This window comes from Schistocerca gregaria, chromosome 7 (genome assembly GCF_023897955.1).
Source record: "Schistocerca gregaria isolate iqSchGreg1 chromosome 7, iqSchGreg1.2, whole genome shotgun sequence".
In the NCBI taxonomy this organism is placed as follows: domain Eukaryota; kingdom Metazoa; phylum Arthropoda; class Insecta; order Orthoptera; family Acrididae; genus Schistocerca; species Schistocerca gregaria.
In genome coordinates, this window is record NC_064926.1 from 176,701,659 (window position 1) to 176,726,397 (window position 24,739).

Consider the following 24,739-nt stretch of genomic DNA (forward strand, 5'->3'; position numbering starts at 1 on the left):
CAATTGGTGTTCTGGTCCCCATCTCGTCAGATCTCAACCCGATAGAAGACATCTGGAATGTGATTGAAAGTGGCGTTAGAGCTCATCTCCCTATCCACGAAATTTAGGGGAACTGGGTGACCGGTGTGCGCAGATGTGGTGCCTACTCCCTCCTGCGACCTAGAACAGCATCATTGTCTCCATGCCACGACTGCGTCACGACTGTTACCTTTACCAGAGGTGGACACGCCGGTTATTAGGCTGGTGGCCACAATGTTCTGGTGATCAGTGTATAAACCTCCATCAAGTGCATCGCTGTAAAATTACGCTGGGTAATTACGTCCGTTAGATTGTAAGAAAAACAAATACAAAATTAATCAAATAAGAAAAAATCTTGGCTCCAGGAGGTCATAGAATCTTCTTCTGAAAAAATTCTTGAAAATAGTGACAGCAATTTCTTTCTTTAAAAGTCTTTCCCTAAAAGTAAAAACTGAGGTAGTTGAAAACATATGCAGGTTTTGAAGTCATTTTCTCAGTCTACATATTAATAACATAGCATGATGGTATAACTCTCTGTGAAGGACATAAACCCAAAATCGTTACTGTAGGGCCACCAGTTGAGAAGATTTAGCCACTTTTTTTTAGAGTAATTTTTTAAAGACATAGCTACATCTCTAAAAATAATTACTACTTTTTAATTTTTTTATCACGAACCTTTCTGACACATCGTGGCTATTCCTGCAGTGAAAAAATGGAAATGAGCGTATGGCATCGTTGGCCAGGAGGCACCGTCCGGGTAAGTTCGACGGCCAAGTGTAAGTCTTATTTCAGTCGAAGCCACATTGGGCGACTTGCGCGTCGGTGATGAGGGTGAAAGGATGATGAGGACAACACAATATCCAGTCCACGAGTGGAGAAAATCTCCAACCCAGCCGGGAATCGAACCCGGGCCCGCTTACACGGGAGGCAAGCACGTTACTACCCATCTAAGCAGGCGGACATTTATACAATAAATTGCAACTAATGGAACGTGAGCTTAAAAGAGTTTTTTAACGTGAATGTTAAAGATATTTGTACGCATTTTTTGATGTAACTCGAAACGCAACAAGTCAATCAATGATTAAAAAAATGCAACCGATAGATGATTCCAAGCCCTGCAACTTTCTTCCTCGACGTCTTTTGATCAGAGCTATATTTTTGTACTTGTTTAAGAAAAACCGTTTTCTGGTACTTTGGAATTCTTTTGGCCATGTTCACCACATATATCGAATTTCAAGTGACAAAAATTCTGTTTAAAATTTCATTTTCTATACGCAAATTTTTTTGTTTTCAGGTAATAATTTTTACAAATTTAACATCAGGCTATCGCAAATGCTTCAGCTTTTAATGTCTTTGGTTTTCGCAGTCACGCTGTAGTCGGTTGGTTTTTAAATTCACACTATCGCAAATCTGTGTGTGAGATCGACACGTGTATTTGGTTTAACTGCATATGTATAATGTGGCTGCATTCTTGAAGGAGAACATATTTTTCCTATATCATCACGCTGCCTCTACATGACTACTCTGTAATTCACACTGAAGTGTCTCGCAGAGGATTCTTCGGAGTAGCTTCAGACTATTTCTCTACGGTTCCACTCTCCAACAAGGCGTAGAAGGAATGAACACTTTAACTCTTCCGACACAAGCCCTGATTTATCTTATTTTTATGATCATTTCTCTCTATTTAGGGGGGGGGCGACAGTAAAATAAATCATATTCAGAGGAAAATGTTGGTGATCGACATTTCATGAAAAGATATCGCGTCAATGAAACACGCCTTTACTTTAATGACTGGCAGCGGAAATCGCTTTTCAAACCCATGACACTCTCCTGTTTCGCGGCAGTACAAAACGAGCTGCCCTGCCAGTTTTTAAACTTTCTCCATGTCTTCCGTCAATTCTATCTGGTAAGAATCCCATACAGCACAGCAATATTCTAGCAGAGGACGAACAAGCGTAATGTAGGCAGTCTCTTTGGTAGACCTGTTGCATCTTTTACGTGTTCTGCCAATAAAACATTGTCTTCGGTATCCCTTTTCCACAACATTATCTATGTGATCTTTCCAACTTACGTTTTTCGTAAATGTAATTCCTACTTATTTAATCGTGCTGACCATCTCCTAATTTGTATAATTTATTTTGCTATCGAAATTTAACGGAGCTATTTTTCTATTCAGGTGGATGATCTCACACTTATCCTTACTGATAGAAAATTACCACTGTTCGCACAATACCTAAGTCATTTTGCAATTTGTTTTGATCTTCTGATGACGTTACTAGGCAGTGAATGACAGTGTTCTCTGCATAAAATCCAAGAAGACTGTTCACATTATCTCCCAAATCGTTTGTATAGATTAGGAACAGAACGGGACCTAAAACACTTCCTTGGGTAACGCCGGATATCACCTCCGTTCTCCTCGATGATTTCCCATCGATTACGACGCACTGTCACCTTTCTAAGAGGAAATTTTGGATCCAGTCACACAGTTTATGCGATACTCCATAGGCACGCAACTTGATTAGACGTTTCTTGTAAGGAACAGTCTCAAATCCCTTTTGGAAATCTGGAAATATGTAATCAGTTTGAGATCTCCTGTCGATAGCACTCATTACCTCGTATGAATAATGAATATTTGTGTTTCACAAGAATGATATTTTCTGAATCGGTGCTGATATTGTGTCAATAGATGTTACCTTCGAGGTGATTCATATCGTTCGATCAAGGTATACGCTCAAAATTCTACTGTTAATCGACGTTAGTGACATAGGTCCGTAATTCAGCGGATTACTCTTTGTCGTTCTTTAGTATCGGTCTGACTTGTGCAACTATCCAACCTTCTGGTAAAGATCTTACGTCAAACGAGCCATTCAGTATAATTGATAAGTATGGGGCTATCGTATCAGCGTACTCTGAATGGAACCTGAGTGATATGCTTTCTGGGCCAGAACACTTGTCTTTATTAACAGACTTAAGCTGCTTCGCTACACCACGGATATCTACTTCTATGTTACTCATGTTGGGAATTGTTCTAGATTTCAATTCTGGAATAATTGGTTCGTTTTCTTTGGTGAGGATGTTTCTGAAAACTGTTTCAAATAACTCCGTCTTAGCTGCGCTGTCATCGGTTATATTACCATTGGTAACGCAAAGTGAAGGTATTGAATGTGTCTTGCTGCTGGGGTATTTTCCATAAGACCTGAACTCTTTGGATTTTATGTCTGATTTGGAGACTGAGTTTCATCGTGGAAGCTATTAAAAGCATCTCGCGTTAAAGTCAGAGCTGATCTTCGAGCTTCAGTTGAACACCGCCAATCTTTTGGATTCTGTGCTTTTAAATTTTGTATTCTTTTTGTGTTGCTTTTGCAATAGTGTTCTGATACCTCAAATGCCTCAGATACTATATCTCTGAATTTACGCCATATATCGTCTACATTTCTTAACATTGTGTCGGACGTTCTTTTTCCCGTCGTAGTACGGCAACCCGATGTGGAATGGATTCAACAAGTCGTTGGAAGTCCGCTGTAGAACTATTGAGTGAACACGAAACCTAGTTCTCAGTAGGTAGATCTGAACTGTGTGCTCAATTATGACCTCACACAGCCATCGTAAGTCATTAATAACGTAGTTACAATCAATACATTCTCTTGAAAATGTACAAGAGCTAAAGTCACCAAACTGGTGGTTATCGTATGCTGTTAATGCAATTACATGCTAACCGTGTTAAGTTAGCTTCAGTTATTTACAGTGGAAGAGAACATACATCCATGATTACACAAAGCTGCGTCATCACTACATTCATAACGTCATACATCTTCAAAATATCCATGGGTGTACTGCCGGTCTATAGTGTCCAACGGGCACAATATTTCGGCGATCAAACATGTCGCCATCATCAGGTGAACTGACGGACTGAGCTCCTGTGAACGCGCCGGCACGGAGATCCGTACGCTATGGATGCTCAGGGGGAACTGGGTTCGGTCGCGGCGGCGGCCGATTTAAATACCCTCCGCCCGCGGCGCGCTCCCTCCGCCGTCCGCGCCCCACGCCACGGAAGCGCGGTGGAACAGATTGCGACGGCGTCTGAGATGACGTCGGTGTGATGACTCTGTCCGCCGTGGTCGTCACAACTATGCGTTTGCTCGATTTACTCTTGATTAACCCAATCGCTGGTTCCCAAGCCTTGCTAAGATTACAGCCACAGTCACGGTTTATGAGGTCGTCATTGGTGCGAATTTCGATGGCCTCTCTAACAACGCTGTCCCAGTATCTCGACGTCTGTACCAGAATCCTCGTGCGGTCATACTCCATAGCGTGATTTTCCGACAAACAATGTTCAGCGACCGCCGACTTGCTCGGATACTTCAGTCGAGTGTGCCTCTGGTGTTCACGGCATCGATCCTCGACGGTACGCATCGTCTGACCAATATACGACTTGCCACATTGACACGGAATCTGGTACACGCCGGCCTTCCTCAAACCGAGGTCATCTCTGGCGCTCCCCACCAGTGCACGAGTTTTATTCGGAGGCAAAACACAGTTCCGACCCGGTGTTTCTTCAGAATGCGGGCGATTTTCCCCGAGAGTGCGCCTGTGTATGGATTAAATGCAGTGCCTACCTCCTCCCTCGTGACTTCATCCATCTCAACAGGTTGTGATGCAGTGGTTGGGCGAAGAGCACGTTGGATCTGCCACTCTGAGTACCCATTTTTTCGAAATACAGTTCTCAGATGTTCCAATTCCTGGGGTATACTCTCTGTGTCAGAGATAGTGCGCGCCCTATGTACTAGAGTTTTAAGTACCCCATTCCTTTGTGAAGGGTCGTGGCAGCTGTCTGCGTGCAAATACAGATCAGTGTGTGTTGTCTTTCGATACACCCCATGACCTAGGGTGCCGTCAGCCCTTCTCCTGACCAAGACGTCATGGAAAGGTAATTTACCCTCCGTTTCAGTCTTCATAGTGAATTTGATGTCGGGGTGTATGGAGTTTAGATGTGTAAGGAAGTCAAGGAGTTTATCCATACCATGTGGCAGATGACGAACGTGTCGTCCACGTAACGGAAAAAGCAAGTAGGTTTCCATTCGGATGACGACAGGGCTTCCTCCTCGAAGTTCTCCATGTACAAATTCGCTACCACCGGTGAGAGTGGGCTAACCAAGGCGACTCCTTCCGTTTGTTCGTAGCATCCTCCATTAAAAAGAAAATACGTGGAAGTCAAGACATGCCTAAAAGGTTCAGTGGTATTCTCGTCAAACCTCTGACCAATCAACTCTAGCGACTCTCGCAGGGGTACCCTCGTAAACAAGGAAACGACGTCAAAACTCACCATGATATCTGACTCATCCAACCTGAAGCTATCAAGGCGTTTAACAAAATCCACGGAATTACGGATGTGATGAGGGCATTTACCCACATAAGGACTTAATATTCCCGTCAGGTATTTGGCCAACAAATATGTAGGTGCCCTGATGTTGCTGACAATGGGGCGTAATGGTACCCCCTCTTTGTGAACCTTCGGGAGTCCATATAGTCTAGGCGGTACCGGACCTTGGGGTAACAATTTCTTAGCGTCACCCTCCGGTAAATCTGCGTCCTTGAGAAGAACCCTCGTCTTGTTCTCCACCTTCTTTGTAGGGTCAACGCTGATCTTCCGGTAGGAATCGTCATTTAGCAGGCTCTGCATCTTATCAGTGTAGTCCTTATGGGAGACAACAACTGTAGCATTGTTTTTTTCTTTGTCAGCCAGTAAGACAACAATTTCAGAGCGTTCCCTCAGATCACGAATGGCCGCCCTCTCTTTACTGCTGATATTTGACTTCATCGGCTTGGATTTCGTCAACGCACGACAAGTTTCACGACGTATTTCCTCGGCGGAGGGAGCCCGCCGCGGGTAGAGGGTATTTAAATGGGCCGCCGCCGCGACCGAACCCGGTTCCCCCTGAGCAGCCATAACGTACGGATCTCCGTGCCGGCGCCTTCACAGGAGCTCAGTCCGTCAGTTCACCTGATGATGGCGACATGTTTGATCGCCGAAATATTGTGCCCGTTGGACACTATAGACCGGCAGTACACCCGTGGATATTTTGATTATCAAATACGCCGGGAGAAACTCAAGAATCACGTCATACATCTTACTTTACAGTCGATTGTGAAGTATTTATACACAATACATCAGAAACAGTAATTGTGGAAACTTTCCATATAAAATTCTGATACTGTAATTGAATGAACTTGACGCAGTTATAAAGAGTTACTTTGACACTGCATAACTTCTGAATTCGGATTGCAGCTTCTGACTAGAATAGCCTTAGCTGCATCATTTTTGACTATCAACATTATTGTTCAAATGAGTGATACGAATCAATCTAAATTATATCTGACTATCTGTAAATAGACTGAATATAAGGAATCGTTATCAGTTATACTCTCATGAAACAATTACATACAGTGAGTAGCTGTTAGGTTGTCAAAATGTGCCGTATTACACAGAAACATTTACTGCATTTACATGAAAATTTATAGATGTGTACTGTTAGTAATTCTCCATCGAAATGTTCGTTTAGGTGCTATAATTGTTTCTTACCAGAGTAGTGGATAACTCTGTTTTACTCTGTCTGCACACTGCAAGAATGTGAAGTGCTGAACTATGTGTTACTGAAATAAATCATTGGCCGACAAACGGCCTTTTCTCATTTCATTTAAATTTCGTAATTTAAACTTTTTTCCATTTCTCGAAGTGCTAATCACTGTCCACACCGTAGTATAAGATGTGACAGTATGGGTTTTACGAAATCTGTCTTTCACTTGTGTGTGAGGATAATCTTCATGAAATATTTGTAAATGACAAACAGACAGTATTCGGCAAATATATTAAATCAGTTTAATGAGACAAGAAATAAGCTCTAACTAGCATGAACAGTAACTTTTCTCATCATTGTCATACGCCACAAAAAGTACCTGTACACAGAATTCTAAATTACGTAAAATTTACTCTTTGACTTTTGAAATAAAATACTTTTAACTGACAATGGAAGGAAGAAATTAATTAGAACACTGAACAAATGACTGATCATTCACGCTGGATACCAAATGTCCGGCAGCGGTGGCCGAGCGGTTTTAGGCGCTTCAGTCTGGGACCGTGTTGCTGCTACGATCACAGGTTCGAATCCTGCGTCGGACATGGATGTGTGTGATGTCCTTAGGTTAGTTAGGTTTAAGTAGTTCTAAGTCTAGGGGACTGATGACCTCAGATGTTAAGTCCCATAGTGCTTTGAGTCATTTGAACCAACATGTAGATATTAGTGAACAAAATGAATTCTTTACACTACAATAATTACTCGGGTAGCACTTTCAGCTAAAGAAACTCAATGCAAATTACGTTCGTTATCTCTGTTTAATATCATTTCAAATCATCCCTTATATTTTATCGTAAATTACGCATCAGGGAGCTTCTCAAACTGAATTCCATTCTCTGTGCGCCAGGTCAACCATCCAAGCCCTTCACCTTGCCAAGACTCTAGACTTTCTCTCCCTCTGTGGCCGACAACTGTTTCCCTCACTCGCCCGGGTTCTATTCCAAATACTGCAACCTCTTCACTTAAAACTTCCGGGCTGATAGTCCGTGGTCGAAGTATAAAACTCTCTCCTGATGTTTCGTCTCCCACAGTGGGAGACGAAACGTCAGGAGAGCGTTTTATACTTCGACCACGGCCTATCAGCCCGGAAGTTTTAAGTGAAGACAATACTGACCGTGAAAGCTTAAATTATATCATCAACTGCAACCTCTGGTACCCAAAGAAAACGTGTCAACTCATGGGTTCAGACATGTAAATACGCTCATGGTGCCAAACATTCCAAGGAAACTGATATTTCTCATGATACACACACTGATAAGCCAGAACATTGTAATCAATACCCACCGCGATGTTGGATGCCGCCTAGTGGCGTTTCGGACACATGGCGCTGTAACTAATTTATGTAAACAGAGCGGGTAATCATTGCAGCGGAGGTTTGGGCTGAAAATGGGAAATCCATTGAGATAAGCGACCTTGACAAAGGACAGATTATTATTACGCAGACCCTGTGAACGAGTATCTTGAAAACGTTGAAGCTGGTCGAACGTTCACGTCCTACTGTCCTGAACATCTACGGAAAGAGGTAGAAGGAACTGAAACTACCGCTAGGCGCTGAATGGATGACTCTTCATAGAACGTGGAGTCCGGTCACTTGTCCTCTCTTAAAGTAGGATAGATAGTGATCTGTTATATATCTGCCGCAAGAGTGCTACTGTGGTGCGTGTAGAAGTGTTTCGGAGCATAGTGGTCGTCGTACATTGTTGAACATGGAGCTCCGCAGCAGACCACCCCTACGTGTACACGTGTTCACCTAACGACATCGTCAGTTACGATTGCAATGGGCACGGGACCATCGGGATTCGACCGTCGGTCAATGGAAACGTGATGGCTCTTCGCCTGTATTTTTTATACAGTCGGCCGTTGGTCGTCTCAACAAACGCCGCCATCGACGTAAACGATGGCTCGAAACGTGCGGCGTGAAACAGACTCAGGGTGGTGGGAGCAGTATTATGCCATGGGAGAGTCTCCTGCACTTGCGTGGGACCAGTGGTAGTCATCTAAGACGCGCTGACAGCTGCGACTACCTGCATCCATTTACGTTTGATGTCTTCCCAAATTGCATTGTCACCTGGCAGCAGCATAATTATTCATGTCTCAGAGCCAGAACCGTGCTAAGTGGTTTGGGGAGTATTATAGTGAACTCATGTTGATGTCTCGACGACCAAATTCGCCTTACGTAAATCCTATGGAGACCATCTGGCTCGCCATCGGGCACCATCACCGAGTACACACATCAGCGGCCCGTTACATCTCCACAAACCTAGTAACAAACTATCAGATACTTGATGTTGTTGTTGTTGTTGTTGTCTTCAGTCCTGAGACTGGTTTGATGCAGCTCTCCATGCTACTCTATTCTGTGCAAGCTGCTTCATCTCCCAGTACCTACTGCAACCTACATCCTTCTGAATCTGCTTAGTGTACTCATCTCTCGGTCTCCCTCTACGATTTTTACCCTCCACGCTGCCCTCCAATGCTAAATTTGTGATCCCTTGATGCCTCAAAACATGTCCTACCAACCGATCCCTTCTTCTAGTCAAGTTGTGCCACAAACTTCTCTTCTCCCCAATCCTATTCAATACCTCCTCATTAGTTACGTGATCTATCCACCTTATCTTCAGTATTCTTCTGTAGCACCACATTTCGAAACCTTCTATTCTCTTCTTGTCCAAACTAGTTATCGTCCATGTTTCACTTCCATACATGGCTACACTCCAAACAAATACTTTCAGAAACGACTTCCTGATACATAAATCTATATTCGATGTTAACAAATTTCTCTTCTTCAGAAACGCTTTCCTTGCCATTGCCAGTCTACATTTTATATCCTCTCTACTTCGACCATCATCAGTTATTTTACTTCCTAAATAGCAAAACTCCTTTACTACTTTAAGTGTCTCATTTCCTAATCTAATTCCCTCAGCATCACCCGATTTAATTTGACTACATTCCATTATCCTTGTTTTGCTTTTGTTAATGTTCATCTTATATCCTCCTTTCAAGACACTGTCCATTCCGTTCAACTGCTCTTCCAAGTCCTTTGCCGTCTCTGACAGAATTACAATGTCATCGGCGAACCTCAAAGTTTTTACTTCGTCTCCATGAATTTTAATACCTACTCCTAATTTTTCTTTTGTTTCCTTTACTGCTTGCTCAATATACAGATTGAATAACATCGGGGAGAGGCTACAACCCTGTCTCACTCCTTTCCCAACCACTGCTTCCCTTTCGTGCCCCTCGACTCTTATTACTGCCCTCTGGTTTCTGTACAAATTATAAATAGCCTTTCGCTCCCTGTATTTTACCCCTGCCACCTTTAGAATTTGAAAAACAGTATTCCAGTCAACATTGTCAAAAGCTTTCTCTAAGTCTACAAATGCTAGAAACGTAGGTTTGCCTTTTCTTAATCTTTCTTCTAAGATAAGTCGCAAGGTCAGTATTGCCTCACGTGTTCCAACATTTCGACGGAATCCAAACTGATCCTCCCCGAGGTCTGCATCTACCAGTTTTTCCATTCGTCTGTAAAGAATTCGCGTTAGTATTCTGCAGCCGTGGCTTATTAAACTGATAGTTCGGTAATTTTCACATCTGTCAGCACCTGCTTTCTTTGGGATTGGAATTATTATATTCTTCTTGAAGTCTGAGGGTATTTCGCCTGTCTCATACATCTTGCTCACCAGCAGGTAGAGTTTTGTCATGACTGGCTCTCCCAAGGCCGTCAGTAGTTCTAATGGAATGTTGTCTACTCCGGGGGCCTTGATACATATTGTAAATAAAGTATTTCGTTCCAAAGACGAATAAACAAGCTATTAAGCAGGTGGTCATAACGTGTTTGCTCATCTGTGTATACTATCATAATGATTTCTTCTAATATATACGCCTTTCATAGTGATCGTAGAACGTGATCACTGCTACAGAATAAATGAAGATACAACAAACAACATCTTCTCATTGAACGTACAGAGTAATTAAAAATTACTATCCTGGGTAGTTCTTGAGAGTTGCTAACGAATTAAAAGCGATCTATGGTGATTTTGTTATATGCCCGTACAATAAAGGAAGAGTTGGCTAAGCTTACACATGGTAGCACTGACGTAGGCACATAAAACACCAACTAATTAACAAATAATGAAGTAATTGTACAAAACATTATGAAAAATAGTAAATGTGCTCACACAAAGTGACCATGAGCAAAGAGCAGACGCGATTTCAGCAATCCGTGTTGTAGGACCCTCTCCGTCTTACAGGCGCTGCTCATGCATGGTTGTTTACATTTTTGGGTGGGTTTAGTGACATCTCTGAACAGTCAAAGGGACTGTGTCTGTGATACAGCATCCACAGTCAATGTCTATTTTCAAGAGTTAAGGTAACCGGGGTGACGTAAAACTTTTTTGATGTGTGTAGTTTGGTTGCTTGCTCGGCAGTGAGTGAGTGTTATGGGCTAAAATCCTCGAAGTACTGATCAATAAATACTCTTAGACAAAGTTAAATGATATATGACTCACAAATTGCGAAAACGTTGTTATTGTTTTATTTACGATGCAAGTCGGTGGTGATACAGTCTTCGATGTGATTCATCCATACTGTGAATGGGCGATGTGGATTTTTATGTTGATCTCTATTCCAGTTTTCTGTACATGTTCCCTAACTCGCCGAACCGAGGTGTTGCAAAACTTCTTTTTATGTGTGTATCTTATTAACATGATAACTGCATTTTAATATACTAATTGAGATACATGTATGTATGCATTTCATATTTAGAATGGTACTTATGCCTTCTCGCATGCCAAATAGTATGACCCGGATAACTCTCGGTTTCTCAGCTACTTGGATCAATTTTTTTCCAGCGTAGATCGGTTCTGAGTTAACGCATTAGAACATCTACCAAGTTTCGCTACCATACGATAGTTACGGTCCCCACTGGACCTCTGAGAGCAGCTGCACTGTATTATTATAGCTACCCAGTTATATGCTTACCGACTCTTCTAGAACGTACACTCTCGAAGTTCGAGCAGTAAACATCCCTGATATGCAAAACGACCCTCTTATAGACTGTTGATCATTTCCGAGACACTCAGGTGCTTCACTAAACGTTTACATGATAGACCTGTCGTTTTTCGCTGTATTTCTTTGTATCTTCCATGTATCCAACGTGATAAAGGGCTAGACTGGCGAGCGGTACTGACGAATCGGCCAAACGAGTGTTTCGAAAGGTACTTCTTCCACGACTGAATTACGTTTCGTTAGGATTCTTCCAGTGAATCACCATCTGGAGTCTGCTTGCTATACCAGGAGTCTTACGTCATCATTACGCCTTAAGTCACTGATGACGGTTACCACTAGATGTCTTTCCGTCGTTACGGTTTCCTGTGGTATACCGTTAATAGCGTAATCGAACAGTAATGGGCCTCTTCAGCTATTTACACGCAGTGCTTGTCGTTTATTTACGTTCGTCGTGAACTGCTATTCTCTGCCCAAAGCGACGATCCTTCGCTTGTCTTCCTAGATTTCTAAACAGCCCCCTGGAGGGCTCTGAGCACTATGGGACTTAACATCTGAGGTCATCAGTCCCCTAGAACTTAGAAATACTTAAACCTAACTAATCTGAGGACATCACACACATACATGCCCGAGGCATGATTCGAACCTGCGACCGTAGCGGTCGAGCGGTTCCATAGTCAAGCGCCTAGAACCGCTTGGTCACATCAGCCGGCTGCGAACAACCACGCAGAGCTTCCAGAATTACACTCTAGATAATTTTATACATTGTAAACAGTAACGCAAATAACACTCGCAATACCAAGGGGACAGGGTACCTTATCCCCGTCTTTTGAAAAAATTGTAATATAGTTAGTTAGTCTACATTTCAAAACTTTGAAAAGAATATTTATTGTTTTTAATTAATTCTTCTACCGGATTCTATATATGTTTTAATGTTTTCAGTTAAACTTAACCCAAAAATTCAAGTCACAGTGGCAGGTGTCACTTTTCAGCATTTCAAGGTTCATGGCCTCGCAGTATCTCTTAAAAAAATATGTCGAGATTAAAAAACAACAAAAATGAAAGACATATGCTTTTCTTAATTGTTTCGTTTGTTGTGGTCATGAACCTGGTAGTATATATGTTATAGACAGTGCGTTGAAATTGTTAAATCTGTGCTAAAAGGTATTTTGAGGTTCAAGACACTGGTTACACGTCAGTACCTCTTTAAAAAGTATGTTGTTAACACAACTTAACAACAGTTAACAAAATTTGTTTTTTAATTTTTTTGGTTGTGGGCAGACAGGAACCTTTCCCTCCCTTTGGTAATGCGTACTGTGGGAAACGCTTTGGTATTGCTGCGGTTACGCTGATCTATTAGTTTCTCCTGGAAACACTTTCATATCTGTTGATCTAATGGCTAATCTCCGAGTTCATTTCTCACCAGATGTTTTCTGATACTGGATATGACAAATCTGATGTGTTCCGTTTCATGGACCAGTTCTGCAGACATTGGGCATACTCCGCTACTAGCCACCATTTGCAGCTGGTCCCCAGCTGTTACCCAAATGAACGCCGAAGTCACCGGAGGGTGATTATCGTTTCACAGCAGTGAGAGCTTCGCGACAATTTATCCTCCACAAGGCATCCATTCCACTCGCGCACAGTAAATGATTGCCTGATACCCCGTGTCGCCATGCCTTAACACTAAAGGGTACATCACTCAGGCTGTACCTAACGAATTTAGATTTCCCATTTAAGAAGGACATTAGATCTGTCGCAAAACTATCGCATATCAACATTACCTGCCCAAACATGCCTCTTTTAGTGCATTACTTACTGAAGGTGTTGGTGTCCGCAACCGGTAGCTCAGTGGTCAGAGCGACAAAAGGTCAATTCTAAAGGCCCGAGCTCGATTCCCGGCTGGGTCGGAGATTTCATCCGCTTAGGGACTCGATGTTAAGTTGTCCTATTCATCATCATCATCATCATCATCATTTCATCCCCATCGACGTGCATGTCGCCGAAGTGACATCCAATCGAAAGACGGAAGGCTCTAGTCACATTTATTTAGTGGTTAGTAAAATGATTGAAAACGGAAGTACAGTTTTATGTCATTAGCCGAATCTTCCGCAAACGGTTCAAGTCGAAAAACTTCTGATGATCACAGATTTTCGTGTTGTAGCTGACAACATTTACATCCAAACGATACTGAGCAAGTGATGTGCATATTATAAAAATACATGTCATTACTGTTCACTGTAGTGCACTGATTTAGGAGGTCGTAATTACGACTACATAAAATATTCGTCCTTTCTTTACCTTTGTGTGCTTCGTATATCGTGACGAACGCTCGGAATGCGTCGGGAAGGAGGAGAGTGTACTGCAAATTTAGCACACATTGTGAGCAACAGAACTTGTATTAAGCAAGAAAGCGTCAGAAATATTTTTACCTATAAATACAATGGCAGAATACACAGTGCGAATTTTAATAAAACTTAACGAGTGAAGTGGCGCAATGGTTAGCACACGGGACTCGCATTCGGGAGGACGTCGATTCAAACCCTCGTCTCGCCATCTAGATTTAGGTTTTCTGTGATTTCCCTAAATCGTTTCAGGCTATTGCCGAAGATGATTCCGTAGACACGGCACGGCCGATTTCCTTGCCCATCCTTTACCAATCCGAGGGGACCGATGACCTCGCTGTTTGGTCCCCTGCCCCAATCAACCAATAACCAAACTACTAAAACTGACAAACTGCAGGTTTCTGACAGAAAATGGAGGGAAGAAGGTCCTATGAATATGTGTTTGGAAACAGATGGTGTGCGAGCAACAAAAATTCGTCACGGAACATAGTTCAGAGCTCTGCCGCATCCACGTCGCAGCATATGTTCAAATTGACCTCCATGGGATTGAATTTGATAGGAATGGTAGCGGGTGTCATACAAAATACACATAACCGTACTTTATCTTACAGGATTTTGGCGGCCACTTACCTGGAGCTTCTACTAGGGTTCGTCCCAATACCCTGCAGAACCCGGTCTTCCAAGTCTGATGCACGCACAGTCCACCGCCTCCCTACACTTCGTCCCTCTGGAAGACCCATGATCGCACAAACGTCCAAAACGGACTTGTAATGTTGTTTGGGTTGGGTTGTTTGGGGTAGGAGATCAAACAGCGAGATCATCGGTCTCATCGGATTAGGGAAGAATGGGGAAGGAAGTCGGCTGTCCCCTTTCCAAGGAACCATCCCGGAATTTGCCTGGAGCGATTTAGGGAAATCACGGAAAACATAAATCAGGATGGCTGGACGCGGGATTGAACCGTCGTCCTCCCGATTGGGAGTCCAGTGTGCTAACCACTGCGCCACCTCGCTCCGTGTAATATTGTTTGCTATGGCTGGAGTGTACTTGTTTTGGTATGGTCGTACTTCGTCTACACCATTCCCATCTGCTTGATAGTACACAAACACCATATCGGCTTGATCTCGACACAGATACAGGACCATCCTGGTGCTTAGAGTACGCTTTGTCGGTCACACAGCCTGCAGCACACAAGGAACTCACGGCAAGTACTCAGAGCAATTGTCATTCGTAAGAGCCATCTACCATGGGGCGATGCATTTCCGGACAAATGTTCATAAGACGTTGCTTCCTCCATTTCCATTCAGGAATTTGCCCCTCACATGGCCGCTTTTATTAATGTTCGCCCTGTATAAATGGAAAGTGTTGTACGTTAGTGTAGATGTATCACTGAAGAAGCGAAGGTGAAACATTGCTGCATTGGTCAACTTGCTCTCAGACGTAGCCATCAATAGTTAACTTAATATTATTCTTTGCACAACAAACAGATTCAGCAACATTCTTAAAAGGACTTTACCGTCATTAATAGTGGATTCTTGTACTCAACACGTCTCATGTGAAAAGTTGTAGTACAACAACGGATGTGTGTGACTAATAGTGTTGGTGAAATTACGGTAGGGACAGTCGGCTAAGACAAACCAAAACTAAAGAGATAGGGAGAAGACTTTCACAAGGACAATCATACTAGCTAAACAGTAAATTGAGTTCCTAAGGAAACCTTTACACCCTAATGAAAAGCCTGAGGGAAACGATTTCGAATTCGAAAGAAGTTAATCACCATGTCATGTATTTCAAAAAATGGTTCAGATGGCTCTGAGCACTATGGGACTTAACTTCTGAGGTCATCAGTCCTCTAGAACTAACCTAAGAACATCACACACATCCATGCCCAAGGCAGGATTCGAACCTGCGACCGTAGCGGTCGCGTGGTACCAGACTGTAGTGACTAGAACCGCTCGTCCACTTCGTCCGGCCATGTATTTCAAATTTACATGTTGCTGGGTGCGAAACGACATTATGACCATTCTACTATATACCACGTAAAAATCGACACCACCGATTTCCTTCCCAATCTCCCTCACTCTGAACTTCCGCTCTGTCTCCAACGATCTTCTCACGTTGGGACGATAATCTGTGACGTACCTTCATATGACAGTTAACATTAGACAATTTATTGGAATGCGAAACCACTTTAGGTGGAACTTAGTACACACACTAGTAAGGAAATTTGTGGTAAATAGCTATAGGACCAAACTGCTGAGGTCATCGGTCCCTAAGCTTACACACTAATAAATTTAACTTAAACTAACTTGCACTAAGGACAACAAGCACACGCATGCCCGAGGGACTACTCGAACCTCCGACGGGAGGAGCAGCGCGAACCGTGATAAAGCGCCCAAAGACCACGCGGCTCCCTCGCGCGGCATCATAGCATTACTTTTCGCTATAAGCAATATCTGATCTGCCAGGATAGTAATCACCTTTACTGGAAAATTTGTTTCGCATTACACCCTGTCAAAGCATAAAAATGTATAACATATGTTGCTATGATGCAATCATATCAATGCGACATGTGGAAAACCGCTATAGCTCAAGTTGGGTATATTTAACAGGGATATCAGTAAGCAACAGTATTCATTAAGTAGAGTCCTGCGCTGGTCGCAGCTTCAGCATATCGGTCTGCCATACGCCTGGGATTCAGGGCAATAGTAATAAAGGGTGGCATCGCCGCTGGATAATCAGTGAAATGTAACTGAAGCTGTTTCGTCGCCTGCAGTTCGCCAGCGCTGACAGCGCTGTTCGTCATAGCTCATTTAGAATCGGAGTAATCACAGAGCTACCGACTGCCGTATCGGAAAACGCTTAATAACATTAGCACCAGCTCTGATTGATGAAGTGATAAAAAAATTATTAGCCCAGCCTATTTCGATTTCATTTTATTTCTCTGTTTTGTGATTAATTACTGCAGTGTTAACGTCAGAGAACCGCCCGTGTGGACACTACCGTCGGACAAAATTGCTCTTCACTGCAGGCGAGAGAGAGATCCGCAAAGTTATTTAAACGTTATGCAATAATTTCACGAGTGCTATTGTGCACAGGTCCTATTAAAGCAACCGCTATGGTCTCAATTAATTCGCGCGCAACATAATTGGCGACAGTTTGTGGAATTTGTGGTGCACAGAACTATAGCAACCACATGACGATTATTAGCAACGAACACCTCAGCACAAAACGAAGTACGCTAGAAAACGTATTTTCTGTGGCGATCTTGAAGCTGTACACGATTCAATTAGTTGGAAAATCAACAATGCCACTCGGCCCGGATTGCGATACAAGCTATCCGATTTCTCAGAGTAAACAAGTGCAACTCAATTTGAGTTCACAGTGAAATGGGCAATCATATTACGAGGCCATGAGCATTTACTGAAGCCGAAGGGTGTTGAAAAAGAGCGGAGTCGTGAGAGCGTAGGCATTCCAGAGGCCATTGGCAAGGTCAGCTTTCAGGCAGAAAATCTTGCTCAATGTGAGAAATGAAAAAAAAAAAAAATTCACATTGCAGTAGCTCAACTTCCTATACAAATACTGCCGATTTCGCGAACAACACTGTTTGCAATGGATATTTATAAGCTGAGTTATGTAAATCAATGGGCTAAATAGGTGCAAAACATTGTCAACTGATCTTCATTGCCATCGGCGCCAAAATAAAGTTTCAGATGTCAGTTGTTTGAAATGCGTCAGGCATATTGAGGATGATAAACAAGTCACGGAGAACGGGAAATCATGACAACACAGTACTGTCAAACACTTTCTTAACATGATGGCAGACAAATAGCGACATAATCCCCATGATGGCAATGAAATAATTCAGTGACGACAAATTAAAATCTGTGCTGGACGGGTCTTGAACCTGGATTTCCCGCTTCATGTGATCAGTCACCTTAAGGGCTTTGGCTGTCCGAGTGCACTTCACGTCCAACCCAAATTCCCAACTTGTCGCACACAACTTCCGTAGCCCCCACATATCCACCATCCCAATTGCTCGTAGCATGTGGCATGTTTCACACAGGAGCTTGGACCTAGTGTGCATCCATACTGCAGATATGAAATGTAGTCGACCTATAGATATTATTGCAATACCTGTGGTGCCTGTGATTTCTAGTACAGGCTGACAATTATTGAACTATATGAAATAAAATGGCAGCAACTTCTGAAAGGTTGGTGTTAGGACGTTTAAAATGCACGGTTGGCGGCGGGGTACGATGGGAATTAATTTCGGGATGCTTACGCGCCTTATTATTGTCGGCCGCTTTCGTTTGGATGGGTTCGTCAATAAGCAAAACTGGCATATTTGGGAAACTGAGAGCCAGCCGGGATGGCCGAGCGGTTCTAGGCACTAGAGTCGGGAACCGTGCGACCGCTACGGCAGCAGGTTCGAATCCTGCCTCAGGCATGGATGTGTATGATGTCCTTAGGTTAGTTAGGTTCAAGTAGTTCTAAGTTCTAGGGGACTGATGACCTTAGAAGTTAAGTCCCATACTGCTCAGAGCCCTGTTATGTAAGGATTCAGCCCCATTGTGCAAAGTGACCATGATCTGGGCAAGATGTGGTTCACGCAAGAGCAGGAGAGTGTTTCGTGGCCTGGAGGAGCGCTTTGGGAACTGTGTTCTTGCTATAGGGTACCCAGAGGCCACTGCCACGGGCCTCGATTTTTCACGATATTCTCCGCATCTGAACACATGAGACACCTCTCCGTGGGGCTATATTAAAGTCAAGGTGTACAGCAGTAACCCTAAAACCATTGCTGAGCTGAAAATGGTCATTCAGGAGGTTATCGACAGCTTCGATGTTCCGAAATTTTAGCGGGTTATGCAGAATTTCGTTATTCCTCTACGCCACATCATCGCCAAGGATGGCAGGCATATCGAACATTTCATAACCTTCATCCGAATATCTGTAGTGACGTTTACGTGCTGAATAAAGTGTGAGCACGCCGTAATTTGTAACTAATTTACTTTTTTATATATAATTCAATCATTGTCACCCTGTATGTCTGAAAGGAGAGACACTAGACACACATGTTCCGGTGGTCGTTTGTGTACACAATGCTAGAAAAATACCGACGGCAGCTGCATAAGGGATCTGAAATATGTTAATGACGACAAATGAAAGTTTATGCTGGACAGAGTCTCTTACCCAGATTTCTCGCTTTACGCGATTGGTCATAGTAAGCCACAAAAACAGGGTGCAACAAGTTGGGAATTTGGGATGGCCGCAAGGCGTGCACAGATAGTGAAAAGTGTTATGGTGACTGCACGCGGTAAGTGGGATATCCGGGTTTGAGTCCCGGTGCGGCATAAATTTTCCACTTGGCATTGAGGTATTTCTGTGGCCTGATGCGCTTTACGTTGGTCTTTCCCTTTCATCGAGTGTGTATATGGCGCGTCTTGACGGCATCTCATGATATCTCCACTGTGGATGCTCTTTAGGCCCGACGTTTTGCGGGTAACATGCTAAATGCTGCGAATAGTGAGTATGCTGAACTTCGGAGCCCTACCGAAGTAGTATGTGGAGAGAAGGGAATTTAGCTTGGACGAGAAGCACGTTCGGATAGCCAAAGAGATTAAAGTGACCAATGGCTTAAAGCGGGAAATCCAGGCTCGAGACTCGGTCCCGCATACTTTTTCACTTGTTGTCATTAAATTATTTCAGAGCCATCCTGCGGTTTCCGTCGCTTTATTTCTTTCATTATGCATACAAATGGCCACGGGATAATTAATGTCTGGTGTCTGTCCTTTCAGACATAACAGGAAGAACAGACATATGCGTATAGTCCACACGTTTTATAACGAAACTGGTGCACCAGCCTAATGTCGTGTATGGATCCCGCGAGCATGCAGAAGTGCCGCAACACGATGTGGTATGGACTCGAGTAACGTTTGAAGTAGTACGGGAGGCAACTGACACCATGAATTCAGCAAAACTGTCCATAAATCCAAAAGAATACGAGGAGGTGGGGATCCCTTCTGAACACCTCCTTGCAAGGCATCCCACACATGCTCAATAATATTCATGTCTGGGGAGTTTGGTGGCCAGTGGAGGTCTTTAAACCCAGAAGAGTGTTAATGGAGCCACTCTGTAGCAATTCTGGGCGTGTAGGGAGTCGCATTGTCCTGCTTGAATTACCCAAGTCCATCGGGATGCACAATGGACAAGACAGGATACTTACGTATGTGTCACGTTGCAGATTCGTATCTAGACGTATCAGTCGTCCCATGTCACTCCAATTGCACAGACCCCACACTATTACAGAGCCTCCACCAGCTTGAAAAGTCACACGCTCACACGCAGGATGCGTCTCCATACCCATACACATCCATCAGCTCGATAAAATTTGAAAGGAGACTCGTCCGACCAGACAACATGTTTCGAGTCATCAACAGTTCAGTGTCGGAGGTAAGGGGCCGAGGCAAGGGGCAAGGCTTGGTGTCGTGCAGTCATCAGCGGGCCTTTGGCTCCGAAAGGTCATATCGATGGTGTTTAGTAGAATTGTTGGTGGCCCAGCATTGAAACCTGCAGAAATCTGTGGAAGGGTTGCACTTCCATCACGCTGAACGATTCTCTTCAGTAGTCGTTGGTCCCGTTCTTGCAGGATCTTTTTCCGGCCTCAGTGAAGTGAGAGAATTGATGTTTTACCAGATTCCTGAGATTCTGCATCTCCTCAACCACTTGACCGATTTCAATTGCGCTTGCTACACATATTACTCACTGTTTGAAAATCATCGTGGTGGGGCTAAAAGGTACCTACCTATCAAAGGTGTAGGGATGGACGTGGGGAGGAAGAGAGCAGAATAACCAACGACGCGCTGATATCGTTGCTTTAGTCATGCAGTATTTGAAAATGAGAGCACTTAGAGACGTGATACAAAATCTACAAATAATTTCAACTCTTTACGAATCTTTTTCTCCCTGACGACACCCACAAACTGTGAAAGGAAAAATGTTTCCGGTTACTATATTATCGTCGTTTATGGAGCAAATACGATTGTTGAAGTATGCGGTTTAAATTTATTGCTTCTTTATTGCAAACTTTACTTGCAATACATTTCGCAGATAGTATCCACATATGTTGCTGAATATACCAACAGAAATACATTATTTAATGACAAATAATGAAGGAGATATGACGTCAAATACCGTGATGCGTGGAAAACTCTTACATCATGTAGACGTCTTAATTCATTCCTTCTTCACAACTAACCCTATTCACAATGTATTTCGTAGGCTGCAACCACAAATGTAGCTGAAACTACCTATAAAAATATGTAACTGTACGACATATATTTCAGGATATTTTAGGTCATAAACCTTCAGATGAGTGAAAAACTGAATCATCTTGCATAACGTTTTAGTTTATTCCTTCTTTACTACTAACTCTATTGACATCGTCTTCCGCAAACAGTAGGCACATATACAATAGGACGTACATGCAAATTTTATCGTACAGCACATAGTTCAGATACGTCGCATTAAACACTGAGCTGCGTAAAATGAAACTACAGGACGAAAGTTGCTAGCGGTGCAGGTGAAATAGGAGTACAAAATCGTATTAGATATGTAATATGTATGTGATATATATTTTATAAGTTCGTACATGGGTAAATCGACAGGTAGAATGCTCATCCTACATCCTGGAACGACCTATAGCAAATGTGTCACATATATTAATTGCAATCTGCAAAGAAATATAACTGGAGTGAGAACCACCAGCCTCTTATTGGGGTGGGCGTGACGTGTGGATAGAGGAGAGGGAGAAAGGAGAGAGGAAGGATAAAGGATGTGACGGACAAACGCAGTGGGAGGAATACATAGGAAGCGAGAGGAGAGCAGGTGATGAACAGACAGAGGGGAAGGAGGAATTTGGCAAAGAAAGCGAAGAGACAATGAAGAACCAAGAAGGGGAGAAGATGACATGGACAGAGAAAGGAAACAGGCGGAGATGAACAGGGAGAGAGTGGAAAGGGGCAGACAGAGAAAGGGGGAGGAGAAGATGGACAAAAAGATGGGTAGGAGGAGATGTAATTACAGGCGAGACATAGACAGAGGCGGAAGGAGCTGATAGATAGAGGAGAAAGGAGCAGATTGACAGAGAGAGAAGGGGTGGAGGAGGTGGACAGAGAAATGAGCAGGAGGCGACGGACTGAGAGTGGGAGGTAAAGTATGTGGACAGAGAAAGGATGGGGAGGATATGAACAGAGTGCAGAAGGATATGGACAGAGAGAGATGGGGGGAAGGAGGAGATAGACTAATAGAAGATAAGAGTAGATAAGTACCTTAGAACCGCTGGATACTCAGCTACAGCTACTACATGTGCCTTGACAACATTTCGTTCCCCCCTGTGGGTACGGGGGTAAGAACAGGCCCACGGTATTCCTGCCTGTCGTAAAAGGCGATTAAAGGGATTCGCAAACGTTTCTGCCTTAATGAAGTGGTCCCCCTTGGGGTTTGACCTCCATTTTTCCAAATTCTTCAGAAGTACAAGCCTTCTGGGGAAGGACGCCTTACGTGATGTATCACTGGTCCTCAGTGCACTAAGACCTTGGCACTCAGCATTGTAATGGCGTTGTAACTGCACCCACTATTCCTCAAATTGGGCCTAAACGCCTGATGGGTTGCACAAGTTAGGCCCATAGTGCGTCCCCATCTGCACCTACTATCATGATGGACTTTCCATGGCACCCGAAATCCAGCACGGTAGCCAGCCCGTTGTGGTGGGGTCGTCATGTACCCTCTAGGTTGTAGCCCCCTGACAACACAGGGATCGTCTGCTGATACCTGAGCTGTACCCTCCCCACGTCGGCCAAGGAGTAGATGTCCGTCACCTTGGGGCATCAGGTTTCCCAGCAACGGCCATCCTGCCAGGTGGCCCATGCTGAGGCTGGGTGGCGCCCGTGGGGAGAGCCCCTGGTCGGAGTGGGTGGTATCGGGGCGGACGTTTCGCAGATGAAACGTCAACATGTATCAGGTCGATCTGCGGCCGAGTCTTTTAAAAAGAAAGGTACTGTCTCTGGTTCTGGTTCTCCTGCCCTTTCCCCCTTGGCCACTCCGTGGGAGGAACGACATGCCCGCTGGCTTGAGGCGAAGTACTTCCCCCGCTATTTAGTCTGTTCTCAGACCGATGGGGGGACGTTCGCCACCTCCAAGCCCATGTTCTTTGTCTAGCATATCGAGGACATCTTCGGGGAAATCGAGGCTCTCAGTAAAATGCGTTTGGGGTCGATTCTTATAAAGACCACCTCCGCCACACAGTCGGCGGCGCTCCAAGCGTGCAACCGACTAGGGGACATCCTAGTGTCCATTGTCCCGCATCTGGCACTGAATAGGACGCAGGGGGCTATTTTTCATAGGGACCTCCTGCTGCAATCTTTTGAGGAGCTCAGGGCCAACCTGGAGCGCCAAGGCGTGCATTTCGTCTGGCGAGTCCAGAGCGGCCCCAATGACCGTCGCATCAACACCAGGGCCTTTATCCTCGACTTCGAGAGGGACGTTCTCCCGGAGAAGGTAAAGGTGATGTGCTACCGGTGCGACATGCAACCTTACGTCCCGCCTCCTATGCGCTGCTTTCAGTGTTTGCACTTCAGGCACATGTCGTCACGGTGTGAGGCTGAGACCCTTTTTGGCGATTGTGGACGTCCTCTTCGTGAAGAACATACATGCACCCCACCACCTCGATGCGTCAATTGTCCTGGCCTCCAGTCGCCTAGATCTTTAGACTGCCCTGCGTATCAGAAGGAGACGAAGATTCAGGAAATAAAAACTTTGGACCATCTCTCTTATTCTGAGGCCAGGAAGAAGTATAACCGCCTCCATTCCTTGACGTTGACGACTTCGTTTGCTCAGTCATGCCCACTCCTTCCACAGTATCCTCACCCCTATCCTGTCCCCTCTCCACCTCCTCACCCCATCCGGGGTCTATGCCTCCACCTCCCAAATCCCTCCCTTCCAAATCCTCCTCCATCGTGGCCCCTGCCCCCTCTGCCCCAGGGCCCAGCCTTCCTCCTCCCCCCCCCCTCCGCCGCCTGAGAAGCGATCCTCTTCTCAGGCATCCCTCGCGGAAACGTTCCGGACCCCAGCTTCCGAGGTCCGGCGTTCCAAAACGGACCCTGCGCGTGAGGACCTTCTTTGGGTCCAGCCCACCATCCCCGTGGCTCATCGGACTTCCAAGAAGGCCTCCAAGAAGAAGTCTTTATCTCCCTCTCCACCCCAGCGCGTTTTGTCTGACGCTCCATCTGTGAGTCGCTGCTCCCGGCCGTCCTCAGTTTCGCCGGGACACTCTGCTGCCAGGCGCTCAGGTGGCCTGTCGTCGGCGAATGATGCTGCTCCTCCTACGCAACCCAGGAATGCGGCCGCAGCTGGCGACGACTCGATGGAACAGGATCCGCCTCCCGCTGGTTGTAGCGTTGTTCCCTCGAAACCTGGCCCTCCGCGGCCGTCGAGGTGACCAGCTCTTCAACTGTTTCGTTCCCCCTTTTTTTCTGACTAGCGATGGCTTTGTTACATTGGAACATAAGAGGTATTCGATCTAATCGGGAGGAATTACAACTGCTCCTCCGCCTGCACTGTCCGCTCATCCTTCGTCTCCAGGAAACCAAGTCACGCCCAACTGACTGCATTGCTTTTACTCACTATATTTCGGAGCGGTCTGACCTCACTCCTGTGGACGGTATTCCAGCTCATGGTGGGGTCATGTTG

The 24,739-nt window shown here is 44.5% G+C and overlaps 1 protein-coding gene across 1 annotated transcript in view; it reads right to left on the reverse strand.

The window, feature by feature from the left end:
* The window catches only part of LOC126282340 (hemicentin-2-like), a 198,508-nt gene extending 174,503 nt beyond the window's left edge, over positions 1-24,005 (reverse strand). Inside the window, exon 1 of the mRNA XM_049981997.1 lies at positions 23,918-24,005. Coding sequence (XP_049837954.1) covers positions 23,918-24,005 — 88 coding nt within the window. The remainder of the gene's footprint in view (positions 1-23,917) is intronic.
* Between the last annotated feature and the right edge of the window lie 734 nt (positions 24,006-24,739).